The sequence below is a fragment of the Orcinus orca genome, chromosome 21, assembly GCF_937001465.1.
Source record: "Orcinus orca chromosome 21, mOrcOrc1.1, whole genome shotgun sequence".
Taxonomy (NCBI): Eukaryota; Metazoa; Chordata; class Mammalia; order Artiodactyla; family Delphinidae; genus Orcinus; species Orcinus orca.
The window spans coordinates 10,058,563-10,072,873 of record NC_064579.1 but is presented as its reverse complement, the minus strand read 5'-3'; the positions used below and the strand labels follow the sequence as shown (position 1 = coordinate 10,072,873).

At 37.8% G+C, this 14,311-nt stretch overlaps 1 protein-coding gene across 11 annotated transcripts in view; it reads left to right on the top strand.

Annotated features, from left to right (window-relative positions):
* Positions 1–14,311, top strand: part of NRG1 (neuregulin 1) — a 1,030,155-nt gene that overhangs the window by 984,451 nt on the left and 31,393 nt on the right. For all 11 annotated transcript variants that reach the window (XM_049704163.1, XM_004283637.3, XM_004283635.4 and 8 more), the window contains one exon: positions 8,821–8,950. In XM_049704163.1, coding sequence (XP_049560120.1) covers positions 8,821–8,950 — 130 coding nt within the window. Of the gene's footprint in view, positions 1–8,820; positions 8,951–14,311 lie in introns of those variants that run through there.

The following is a 14,311-nucleotide window of genomic DNA, read 5'->3' as shown; positions in this document are numbered from 1 at the left end:
TTTCTCCACACCCTCTCCAGCATTTATTGTTTGTAGATATTTGTTGATGGCCATTCTGACCGGTGTGAGGTGATACTTCACTGTAGTTTTGATTTGCATTTCTCTAATGATTAGTGATGTTGAGCATCCTTTCATGTGTTTGTTGGCAGTCTGTATATCTTCTTTGGAGAAATGTCTATTCAAGTCTTCTGCCCATTTTTGGATTGGGTTGTTTGGTTTTTTGATATTGAGCTGCATGAGCTGCTTGTATATTTTGGGGATTAATCCTTTGTCAGTTGCTTCATTTGCAAATATTTTCTCTCATTCTGAGGGTTGTCTTTTCATCTTGTTTATGGTTTCCTTTGCTGTACAAAAGCTCTGAAGTTTCATTAGGTCCCATTTGTTTATTTTTGTTTTTATTTCCATTTCTCTAGGAGGTGAGTCAAAAAGGATCTTACTGTGATTTGTGTCATAGAGTGCTCTATGTTTTCCTCTAAGAGTTTGATAGTGTCTGGCCTTACATTTAGCTCTTAAATCCATTTTGAGTTTATTTTTGTGTATGGTGTTAGGGGGCGTTGTAGTTTCACTCCTTTACATGCAGCTGTCCAGTTTTCCCAGCACCACTTATTGAAGAGGCTGTGTTTTCTCCGCTGTATATTCTTGCCTCCTTTATCAAAGATAAGGTGACCATATGTGCGTGCGTTTATCTCTGGGCTTTCTGTCCTGTTCCATTGATCTATATTTTTGTTTTTGTACCCAGTACCATATTGTCTTGATGACTGTAGCTTTGTAGTATAGTCTGAAGTCAGGGAACCTGATTCCTCCAGCTCTGTTTTTCTTTCTCAAGATTGCTTTGGCTATTCAGGGTCTTTTGTGTTTCCAGACAAATTGTGGCATTTTTTGTTCGTTTTGTGAAAAATGCCAGTGGTAGTTTGATAGGGATTGCGCTGAATCAGTAGGTTGCTTTGGGTAGTATATGACACATATACCAATTAATGATAACCCTTTGTAATCAATGATCAGATTTCCTCTTACATCAGGATCCAAATAAGTTTCACTCATTGCAATTGGTTTAATGTCTCTTTTTAATGTCTATATTTTAGGTTTTTCTTTTCTCTCACCCTTTGGTCTGTCTTTAGCTCTAGCTCTCTTTGTCTTTTTATCTTCTTTTAATTTTTTCTTAAGAAATCAGGTTATTTGCCCTGTAGAGTTCTTCATAGATTGGGCTTTGCTGATTGCATCCCATGGTGTTCTTTTATATGTTCCTCTGACCTGTGTTCTTCCTGTAAATTAGTAGCTGTATCTGGATGCTTGATTAAATTCAGATTTGATCTTTGGGGGTAAGAATACTTTGTGGATAGTTTTAGAGAAATTGACTTTCAATCTCATCAATGTTGATTTTCTATTTATTGAAATGACCATATGGCTTTATTTTTGATATGCCATGATTTTTTTTTCATTTGATGAATAAGATAATGAATTTGTCTCATAGTTTCTGTCTTTTGACCTTCCGTCTGCTTTCATTTCTAAGTGTATTTTGGTTGATGAATAAATTAACCTATGTCATTAAATGTCACATGGTAATTTCAGCAGCTCGCCGAGTAACTGAATCCTTAATCATTCCCTTTGATTTGATGTGTTCTGTATGATGCTCCAAACTTTTGACTAATTTGGAAAATGACAGGTTAACATTTTCTACATTGACATGACCTTCCCCCAACAAAATTGATACTGGTAAAGTATGCAGAATACAGTAAAGAATGTGCCCCTTCTACCTTTAGCCTGATGAGATCTATAAATATATCAAATTAAGCCAGTCAGCTGACTGCTAATATTTGCTTTGTAGGCTAGATGAATCTTACTCTTTTAGAATACGTGTTCATAGGAAAAGATTCAAGGGACAGCTTGAAAGTTCGTTGACTTCTGGCTATGGAAATTTTATACTCAGATAAAACTGTCAGTGATTAGTAGAAATTATATAGCAGAACTGTATTTCTGTAGCTGGCTTCTTAGCTAAGAGAAGATTATTGGCTTTGTAAGGAAGAAAATGTCGCTTTCTTGCAACCACCTGGCCAGCCATCCACTGTGGGAGGAGACTCCTTCTTCTTTAGAAAAGCTAAGACATCCTAGAAGACATTTATGCCATTGACATGTTGCTCTAAGAAGTAGTAGACTAGAATGATTACACTGTGTCATGAGTGAAATGTGCTGTCAGAAAAAAAGAAAAAAGAATAGCCACTTCTGTGTTTGAAAAATAACCTTTGTGGACAATTTTTATTTTTCTAAGGAGAACACTATCTAATGACACAGCAACTGCTGGGAACTTAGGATCTCCTTTCTGTTTAGCTACAAATGAGCTCAGTGTTACAACAAAAATTAGAATTTTGTTTTATGAGGAGAAACACCCGAGGGTCACTTTTCATTCTGCTGAGGAAGGCAGAAAAAATATTAGGGTCTGCCCTGAGAGCTTGTAAGGGAGGGAGGGATCTAAAGGCAATCCTGTTAACCTACTTCAGCCCCACTGTACATGTAAGACAACAGAAAACAAGCATGTCCAAATTCACTTATGTGACCTTGGGCAGCCTGTACACTTCTGTGAATTTTTAGCTGGAGGTATTTGCTGAAAGACTGCAGAACTGTTCTTTTGAGATGATCTGTATCCTCTTTTTCAATATGGGATAAATTATACAATATGTGAAGATTCTTTTGGGTCTACCATTCTATGTGTGTTATGATGCCAAAGCTTAAGTTCACTACTTAAACCAGTTAACCTCCACCAGCCCTTGGTGTCGGCTTATTCTTTGGACAGACTCTCACCTTGTAGGTAGTCTACCATATTACCAAGTCCTGAGGTCCATGAATTGAGATGCCCTAATTCTACTTTAGAAAGTTCTGGTTCCATTTCTGGTCTCGTGATGGTTCTTCCCTGGCTTCCCTGTTTGTTTCTATAGCAGAGTTCGGTAGAGGAGAGGCCAAGGAGATGGGCTCTGGGAACCTCCAAGTCAGGATGGGTTTCTCTGATCTTCTATCATTTTTTTCTCAAGTACCTATTCAGCAACGGATTGAATTACTACTTGCAAAAACATGCCAACCCAGAATGGTGATGCTTTAGTGGTTCTGAGTCTGGCTCTGGATTTTCCTTTGGAGAACTAATGCCTCCCCCATCCTTCCGTTGGCATCTATAGAAGCTGCATTAGGTGGCATGGCTTGTCCTGCCCAGCTTCTGAGCCAGAGCGTCATTTTCAGGAACCACATAAGCATTTCTTCCCAGTAGAAGTTCAAAGTGCTCTGGTACATAATTGCTGAGGAGCTATATTCTGAGCAAGAATAATAATTTCAGATTTTTTTTTTAAACTGGGAGATCAAAGAGCAGGAATGCATGCAGATTTCTAAATACTTAGCCATGGAAGATATCACAGGTAAGGATTTAAAAAAAATCCTACAACTTTGTAGCGATTGACAGTTTCATGTTAGAATATAAAAATTGTTAATATTTGTATATGTTATTGAGAAAACTGCAGAGAGTGATTTAATCTTCTTCAAGTAAATCGTTAAGAATTGTCCTAAAAACTCCTAGTCAGGGTTCATTCGCTCAGGGAAGATAGGAGCTAATGATTGCTTCTTGGGGTAAACACTATACACATACTAATTCCTGCTAATTGTCAAAGAAGAAGAGACTGGCTTCTTATCAGTCGTTTGCATTTGTGTAATGGCCCTGGTCTGTTAGTGCTGTCTACTTCACTGATAAGGAAAACACCACTTAACACAAGCAAGAAAGGGAACCGTCCTTTCCAGCATTATTTTTTTTTTAGCCTGTCTCTGAGCAGAAAAAGGCTGGCCTTCTATAGGAAATACTGTGTGACTCCATGGGAAAATATTGAGTCATGAGCAGGGAACACGCAATTACTCCTCAAAGTCTTATTCTGTGTATTTACTAAAGTGTGCAATAGTACGTGATTTCCAAAATGTTGAGTTATAAACAAAGTTTATACTATGGCCCATATTCTATGGACATCATACTATTTTTAAATATTTTAGAGTTTTTAAACTGTTACAATAACACACAAGATTATAAATACAGTGAATTCATGTAACTTGGAAGCTCGGTCAGAAATATTAGACAATTACACCTGAAACTTACATGATATTGTAAATCAACTATACTTCAATTAAAAAAAATTTTTTTAAGGAATATTGGAGAATTGTGTGGATCTGGAAAGTTGAAAATAATTACACATTTAAGATAGCTTCTTTTGCTTTTAACTCAAATTGTTCTTCAGTTTTATTTTGTAAGCCAATTGAATGGGTATACATTATTGACAGTGGTTTTGAAAAAGTTAGAGTAAATTATTGATATTTACTTGATGCTTTGCAATCATTCAGGGGTGACCCCTCCAAATCAGACCATCTCTTCACATTTTGTAGAAGAAGAATTTGCTAAGAAGCAACATTCGAGGCTTGATTATATGTACTTACAGTGTCTGGACAGAAATGTTTTTGCTTCTCTTTGTTCCATATTGACGCCGTTAGTAATGGAAACATATCCTCTATTTGTGTGCAGTTTTGCAACTGACGAAGTGTTTTATCAAACTCTGCAGCAACCCTGCGATACCTCATTTTTGCAGCTGAGTACACTGAGGCAGGTAGCTGGACCAGAGCCCCGCAGCTAGTAATTGGCAAAATTGTGCCTTGGCCCCCTGATTCTTCTCCGCTAACTCCAGGGTCATTTCACTACATTTCATCTATAAAGATCTCCTTTTAGGGAGAATGGTTTACAGTCTTACAATTTTCAACCCCAGTAACTTTAGTTGTTATTATTATGCCTCGCATATAATAGGCGGTCATTAAAGAACTGTGAAAGGAAGGAAAAAAGAAAGGAGGGAGGGTGGGAGGGAGGAGAAGGGTTAGGGAAGGGAGGGAAGGCTAGAAAGGAGGGACTCCTATTTCCTGGTGCAGGATTTGGGGAATCTTTTTTTTTTTTTTTTGCGGTATGCGGGCCTCTCACTGCTGTGGCCTCTCCCGTTGCGGAGCACAGGCCCCGGACGCACAGGCTCAGAGGCCATGGCTCACGGGCCCAGCCGCTCTGCAGCATGTGGGATCTTCCCGGACCGGGGCACGAACCCGTGTCCCCTGCATCGGCAGGCGGACTCTCAACCACTGCACCACCAGGGAAGCCCCCTGGGGAATCTTTAAATGGTAATCTTAATGTCCAAATCCTTGGCTAAGTCAGGGAACTGTTCAGACTTCCCCGGAATGGTCATTAGTCCTGATCTATACTACCAAGACAGACGGGGTGGAGAGTCAAACACTCGGAAGAAATTCTCTAGTAACAAGTTAACTGCTGTACTTACACTTTCTTCCTTATAATTTTGTAATTGGTAACATCCCAAGTAAAGTGTGTTTGGGATAAAACATTCATATAAATGATAAATGTAAAAGTAATGAAGTCACACTTATCACTGTTCCTAATTGCTGTCCAGTTAGCACTTACTAGAAGTTGACCAACTCCCAGATTATGACAAACTAGTTACAAAGCAGAGGGAAGCAGTTTTTATTAAGGACTGAATGAGTGAGATCTATGTCACCTACTGCCAGGAGCAGCTATGAAGGTCATCTTTTATATATCAAAAGCACATTCTGTTGGCAAAACTGTTAGCTTTACCCCTGATAAACTCCTGCCAGCTCCCCCAGAAAGAATGCTGTTTCCACAGTTTGGTTTGAGAACCTGCTTTGTCTGTTTCATTAAATTCTGACAGAATTACCAAACGGAAACTGACTTAGCAATACAGCGTATATAGGCCAAAGAGGAAGGATATCACTGCAAAATTTATAGATGTGCTTAGGGCTGACTGTGCACTGCGGTCAACTAAGGAGAATATATAAGGAAACTTGGCAAAAATCTGAAAGGTGCGTATATCACCATCCAGATCCAGGTTCTTCTGACAGTTACAACTTATTCCTGTTTGGCTGTTGGTTCAGAACAGCTGTACCCAGTTGGTCCACACTTTGTGTCACCTGGGAGTTAACTGCTGCTTTGCAATTCCATGATCATGTTTGTTTTCGCTGCTACTAAAGGATAGAAGCGCTAAGCAGGGCAGTCCATGACACGTAAGAGAGTTGCTACTTCATTTTCTCCAAGAATTATTTTATTATCAGCTATCCCATTCCTAGTGTCTAGTCATGATCTAAGAATTTTTCAGATGAATGTGTCAAAGCTCAGAGCTGCAGGATAATTCAAAGGATAATCATGTCACAAAAAATACTTTTAAAGGACTGAAAAAGAGGGATTGTTTCTAGTTTTAACCCACATTTCTAAATCCTACTTATTTGAAAACACAAGATCAGAAAATCCAAGGCATAGGTATGATGTTTCCGTCTCTTGTTTCTGTCACAGCGAATGTTCATTGTAAGTTTGCAGTGAATATGGAGGGTCTGCTTTGGCGAGGACGGGGTGATTTTGTTGTTTTTAATAAAAGCCTCAGCATTTGTCCTGAAAGAGCCCGCTGCAGTGTTTGCTGCCCAGTTTGGATGAGGGGTAATTCTTAGCAGCCTGTCAGGGATTCAGGGACCACTGGGGTCTGCTTGAGGCTCAGAGCTCCTCTGCAGGAATGATGGTGACAGAACACTGCAGGTGGTCCCCTCGGCAAAAATACGCTGCCCAATTTGTCATCCTGTAGACCCCTGTCAGCGGTTGAAACTCGTAAGCACAAAACCTTTAAGACAAACTCCCTCCTAGTATTTTTTTAAAAGCAGTTGCCATGGATGAAAATATCCATAACACCTAAGTAAACAGTTTTTCACATGAAGATATGATATTATGTTAAAATCTATGCTAAGTGATGTGTAGAAATCGTCTACTCTATGATTTTATAGACCGAAGGATGCAAGTTATGTTTCCCCTCTTCCTGATAAAGATGGTAAAAGTCTAGCTGCTGGCAGAGGGTAACATCACCTCTCTCCTCTCTCTCCCTGGTTCTTCTGGTTGGGTTTGTAGACCTGAGCTGGACATCTGGAAATGCATTCTGAAAAGGACTTTGTGTTGGAATAATTTGAAAATTGACCCAGTTCTTAATTACCCATTATAATGATTCAAGGAAAGCATGCCTCTTTGAAATCTTCAGATTTCTGTTATTAGATTTTACATCTGATTGATTAGCAAAAGTAAGATTCTTCCCTACTTGTTCAGTAACCATACCTGCTATTATTCATCAGATGCCAGTTTTGTGCCAATTCCTTTTACCTCTATAAGAGTCCTGTAAGAGTCCCCTTACCCTGTTTTCTAAATGGGAAAATTGACCATCTGGACGGCTAGGTGACTTACTCAAGGACACAAAGCTAGTAGGAGATGGGATTTGAACCAGATGTCTCCAAAGGGCAAATCATTTTGACTGTCCTTTGCTGTTCCTCCTGAAAGCCATGGTGAGAACAGAGAAATGGTCCCAAACATGCCTTAGACAGGAGAATAAGAGACAAGAAAGGCCTCGAGTCGTTTAGAAACTGAATAATCAGATGCTCGGTATTTCAATCAGGTAGAGTAAAAATCAAGCAGAGTTAGGGTCACAATTAGGTTAAACGTCAAAGCAAAATGTGCGCTTGTGAAGGAAACGAAAAAGAAAGGCAGGAGAAAATGGAAAAATGCGACAGGTCAAATAAAATAAACAAGGGCATCTGAGTTTCACACGCAAATCATAAAATAGAAATTGATAAGGAAGACACAGAATTAAAAGTCACTAAGAATGAGTCAGATAATCCATGAGAAAAACTTATGTCTGAAGATGGACTCTCCCTACCCCGGGAGGGTAAATAGAATCTTCATTGGCTGGACACGTTGGTTTTACATTTCATCCTGATAATGTCAGCGATAAACATTATGTTGTGAGTTAGACTGTTTGGGGTTGAGACTGAGCAGTGTTTCAGGTGCTCCCAATACCGTAAGTGGGGAGAAGTTCTGAGACTAAATGCTCTTACAGTCTCAGGACTTTGGCTTCGTTTAATCCCTGCACCTAATGGTGGAGCAATCAGTGTCAGCCTGACCTTCCAATAACTGTGAAGATTGAAGGCAAGTGAATAATCAGATTTATCACATGAAGACGCTGCAAACCAAAATTAAAACTTGTTTCTACTCCTACTTCGAATGGATGAATTTTGCAGTGCTTTATTCTACATTTGCAGCAATGTTAGACTGTCTTTGTATTTCTTCAGAAGCGTGATGGCAATCAGACATTCAATAATATTCTTCTGAGTAGAAATTAGAATAGAATGGAAATTTTGAACAGAATGCCCCCTGATCTATACATTAATACATACTCAATTAATAATTTTTTTTCATTAGGAACAAATAAGCCACCTTGGGTTTTTCTTTGCTATACATATGTCTAAAAAATATCAAGTCCATACACATATATCACGTAATTTCAAAATAAAATAATTTTATTAATTAGTTGCCATTAAAAATTGATATCTACATTCAGTTGCACTGATGTGAATTTATGTCATTATTTTTGAGCCTTCCTGGAAAATGTATTTTTCTTAATGACAATAGCTGTTCTCTTTTCCAACTTCCTTAGAAGATAAAGTATTTGTTATAAGAAATGTTGAACCTGTTGCCTATTTAATTATAATTCAATTAATTAACTATAATTACCCTTTTATAATTTTATTATATTTAATTACGCCCAGAAAGTACTTAACGTCTTTGGTGTTGTTTATTAAGCCTGAAAGTTTAGTGGAGTACGCCGTATCTTATATGAACTCTTCCTTTTAAGAGAATTTAAGATTAAAGGCAGCTTAGAAAAGGGAAAGATGGGTATAAACCTTTCCCCTTCTTTATCTTTTATCCAGCCACATCTACATCTACCACTGGGACAAGCCATCTTGTCAAGTGTGCAGAGAAGGAGAAAACTTTCTGTGTGAATGGAGGCGAGTGCTTCATGGTGAAAGACCTTTCAAACCCCTCAAGATACTTGTGCAAGTAAGAAATCCTCTGTGTGGCTTATGTCCATGACTGCTTCTTTTAGATGATTCCATGTCTCATGATGTATTGTTGCTGCTTTTTCCAATTTCGTTGCATCCTTTGAATAATGCTGTTTTATTTTTAAAGTGTTGTGAAAAGTTCATACCATTTATCATCTTCTCTGTTATATCCAGAATGTTATTTTGCTTTTTTCAAGGTGGGTTGGTTTTTTTTTTTGCCTTCATATTTATAAAGTTGCTTTCCTCGTGGTTTTCCTCGTTGTTACCTAAGAGAGATGTGCAAATATCATAGAGGTCTGGAACTTTGGATACCTACGTCTCCATCCAATGTATGGATGAAGCTGTAAGATGATGTTCCTTTTTACCCCAGTGGTCACCTGCAAAACGAATAGGACAACAAAAAGCAGCAGAAGGGCAGAAGATTCTTTACTGACACATCTGTTACACTTGGCATTAGCTTATTCTTTTATAACTCCTTTATAAAAATGGAATTTAGGTCGATCTCACTAATGAAAAACCAGCAACTTGCATTTGTTTGGAAAGGCATTTAGTGTGTTTAGCATCATTGCATGTAGAAGGCAAGAGTGTTCTTTCATGTACTACAGTTATTTATAGATGTATTTAGAATGGCGCTCTCTCCAATGACCTGAAGGAGTTAATGAACCATTAAGAAGTATCACAGTTATTCTCTCTCAACAGAAAGAATTAAACAAAGATGTTCTCAGTAAGGTTACATTAAATATTTAAACCTTGCAGTTAAAATTAGTAGGTCTCATTAAAAAGAGTGTTTATTGTGCCATGCATTTAGTCTACGCTTGGTATTTAGGCTCTCTGTGGTCCACGGACTCCAATAATTTGATGGGGTAAAAGATATTTGAATATGCGGTGAAAAATACACATTTATTTGGCCGTTGACTAAGAGCTGTGTCCCACTGTTCTAAAGTAGCAGTGATTGTCCTAAATGAGAAAAAAAAACATATCATCAGAACAACCATCTCCGGCTCCAGAATACTAGCTTGTGACCCAAACATTGACAAAGAAGAACAAGTTTGTCAGAGAGACAGGTGAGCTAACAGAAAGAGCAATTAGCAAAATGAGAAAAAAGGCGCAAGAAATCATTAAGAAGGCCAATGCCCTTTTACATCATATAAATAGTATGCAAATATTTAAGTCCCTTTTCTAAGAAAGCCTCCATTGTTTGTAATAAAATGCATCTTAAAGGACATATATTTTAAAACCATAACACCAAACAAAAATGCCGTTTCGGTAGAAACATTTTGCTGTTCGCTGTGCTGATCTAGACACGGGCTATGTGCAGAATGTCTCGTGGGACCTCAGGGCTGTAAGCAAGTACCTCCCAGATCTGCTTTTTTGCCCTCAAAATCTCTCCTTTTAATAGAGTAGAAGCAGAGTAGACAAGTTTTGCTGGTTGTGTGGCTGATTTTATCAATGAAAATGGACAACTTATAAAAGTAGCTATAGTCTTTTATTTATTTAATTATTTTATTTTATTATTACTTTTATTATCCTTATAGTATCTTATGCTTTTATACTTTATTACTTTTGTGGTGAATAAAAGACTAGGAATCACAAGAGTAAAATTCTAATTTCAATTACTAAATATCCCTTTCATAGATATAGGTAATAGTTATAAGCCAAGATAAAGTTAATAAGTAAGAGTCTTTTCAAAGCTTTAAAGCAGGATAAAAATGAAAGAGTATATAGAAAAAATCATTTCTTTCAGGTCTGAAGGATTTTATGACTCTCAGTGTTCATTGTTTTAAAATTAAAGATTCGGGCTTCCCTGGTGGCGCAGTGGTTGAGAGTCGGCCTGCCGATGCAGGGGACGCGGGTTCGTGCCCCGGTCTGGGAGGATCCCACATGCCGCGGAGCGGCTGGGCCCGTGAGCCATGGCCGCTGAGCCTGCGCATCCGGAGCCTGTGCTCCGCGATGGGCGAGGCCACAACAGTGAGAGGCCCGCGTACCGCAAAAAAAAAAAAAAAAAAAATTAAAGATTCACTTTTTGATCACCAGTATATTAAACTCAGCATACCTATAGCAAAGAATTAAAGTTGGTCAGTTTTAGACTTTGGTTCTGCCAACTTGCTGTGAATACAGCCCCAACATTCCTCCCTGCCCATACTTATCATAGTGAATGGGGATGACCAAATTTATTTTTTAACTTTTTATTTTATATTGGAGTATAGGCGCTTAACAATGCTGTGATAGTTTCGGGTGCACAGCAAGGCGACTCAGCCATACATGTACATGTATCCGTTCTCCCCCAGACGCCCCTCCCATCCAGGCAGCCGCATAACATTGAGCAGAGTTCCCTGTGCTCTACAGTAGGTCCTTGTTGGTTATCCTTTTTAAATATAGCAGTGTGTACATGGGGGGTGACCAAATTTTATAGTTTCCTGTAAGATTTTCTCTATGAAAATAGAAAATACCAGAAGCTGAGAATTATAATCTATAAAATATGAGGTGCATTTATTATATGCGTAATCCTGTTACTCTGTCCTTGTCATAGACATACAACCTAATTACGTTTTAATCACTTGAAAAAAACACTTAAAATTATAGTTCCTTTAAATGCTTCTCCTTTTTAAACAATTGTACCCAGATTATCTATGTTTTCTCTTTACTTCTTTAGAAAAGCATCTGAGACCACTGTATTTTAATTATAATAATGAAACATGATCATTTTTCACCGTAGCCTTTGCAAAGATTTACAAGCTGAGTGAGTATATATGATAGTTTCTGAATACCTCTTAGGAACCAGTGCAGTTATTTTCCACGTGTTAATTTCAGCTCTTCTGTGGCCCTCCCATGTCCTGTACAAAAAGTGCTATCGCCTAAGTGCTGTTCATTTGTTCCATTTTGGTATTGTGCCAACAACTGGAATTTTTTTCACCCACACAGCTTTTCATTAAATTTTAAGCCCAATCCAGAAAGAAATACTTGTTATATATTTTTCTAATCTTAAAGTGAAATGTTGTCTTCCTCCAACAGTTATTAAAGCAGCAACCCATGAATGAATATTGTTTCCCCCAAGCTAATCGTCTTCTAGTTCTCAGCAAATTGGCATTATAATTTTATTGTATCTTTTTTTGGGTAATATAATCTTTCAGAAAAGCGTTAAAGCTTATTACGAGATCTTGTTGGAAAGAAAATCTTTGACATCTGTGATTTTGATCAGTTTTATCCCCCTTTTGCACCATGTCTTTACTGATGCATCAGAGCAAGCCAGTACGTTGATGGAAGAATTGGAATATGTTCACTATCCAAAATATGTCATGCCTTTTTTGTTAAATTTGTCTAATTGTTTTTTAATCCCTGTATTAAAAACATCTATAACATTAAAAATAGTTTAGTCAGAAGTGAAACCAAGGCACATCATTTACCATGTCTTACGATATTATATTGTTCACTGGACGACTTGCATAGAAACAGAAAACACGAAAGTGTTGCACTGGCTCATCATGGTCCTGTGTATGAACCCAGTTCATAGTTTCCACATGGTCCATCTGTCTAGGGCAAAACGTTTCTGAAGCATGTGCCACATCATTCAAAATCAGCTTTATCCCTGGCTAAAGACATGACTCAGAAACACCACAAGCACGCGAGTTTCCAAGTAGTCTCTCTAGTCATCTCATCCACTGTTGTCTTTTTGGGAGTTGAAGTCGAAGACTTTACAGCAAAGCTCTTTTGTCTCTCTGTTTAGAACAAGGTGTTCCAAATGGATTAACCATATAACAGTTAAACACTTCTCTGAGGAGAGGTTTGCTGGTTACTTGGGCTTCTCCTCTGGGAACTGTGTGGGAATTTCTGTGGTGTATCTCATCTTTTATATTTCTCTTCTCTCTATAGTAATTTAAAATTTATCCTGGGGAAAAAAACAAAACAAAAAAAAAAACAGTTACTATTCCAGATTGCATAAAGACCAGAAAAGTATCATTCCGTCTTTTACCCTTCTGGTACCCCATGTAGTCACATGGTTCAAAGAAACAGGACAGTTTGAACGTGACATTGTCCAGATGTTCCTGTTTTCTCCCCTTGTTCTTGTATATCTGCTCCTCTGAACAGCTTTACTTAGAGAACTATTTTGGAAGATGTTGATGTGATTTTTTTTTAATCGAAAAATGATTTTATACCACACCGTATTTATAAACCCGTGATGCTGTCCTATGGGCAGATGTGCCTTCCCCGTGTGGGGATTAGAGTTTTAACCACCAATTTTGGTGAATAGTCTGAGCTCTTTCACTTCAACTCTCTGGACAGTATATTTATAACATAGAGTTAATATGTTCTCCAAACTTCTTCCCAGGGAGTCAGTGAAATTAAATAAATTCATTTCTGCTAAAGCACTTCTAACTCTGGGGAAGCAAGATTGCTTTTTCCTTATAATAAAAAATAAATGGTAGAATTACGTTCTCTCTGTAGACACTGGAAAAATATATACACCTGTCTTAACAGACTGTGTTATCATATTTAATTCCCAATTCTTCATTTTATTTAACACTAGCAGTTTTTATCTGATTGGTTGGGGCCACCAGCTAGCTTTATAACTTTGCATTTGACATTCATTTAATCATGTAATATCTCTGATCAATAACTTCCTTATATGTAAAAACAAAAAACAGAAACAAAAAGCAAACAAAACATAGGAAGACGGGAGGTGCCTTTAAACATGAACTTATGATTTTGTCTATTTTTTATGAAACCATGTAGTATATATAAGGGCCTATATTGTATTACACATTATTATCGAGATAGTTATGAAAAATATATAGCTAGAGGAGATAAAGTCACAACAAATTTGCTATAATAAATTAAACTCCGTAAATGAAATATTAATTAACATTTGTTTATAGAACAGCTACATCTATGCCAGGCATTTTTGAAAACGCAGAGAAAACATGACGCATGGTCGCTGGTCCCTGGGAACTTAGTCTATTTACGGAAATGGAGTAACTAAAATAGTTCATCAGTTAAAGTGACTATATCCCAAGTGGTACAGTGCTGATTGTTATGGTAATGAGAACTTAAAGAAGGAAAAGACTGGAATTAGTTGAAGACTTGATAAACATCGTCATCATTTATGGAGTTTTTTCCATATACCAGGCAGACACTGAGGCTGTAGTAATCTTCCCATGAGACCCAGTGACATGCATAGCTAGACGAGCAGCTCCATTCTGGGAAGTAAAACAAAACAAAAAAACTAAGTTAGACAGGAGAGTCAGTTTCTGAGCTCTGAAAGCCAGGCAGAGGACTTTGGACATCGTGATAGCTAATCGGGCGTCATAGTAACTTCTGGAGCAGGGGAGTGATACCATAAACATAGCAAGTGCTTACGGAA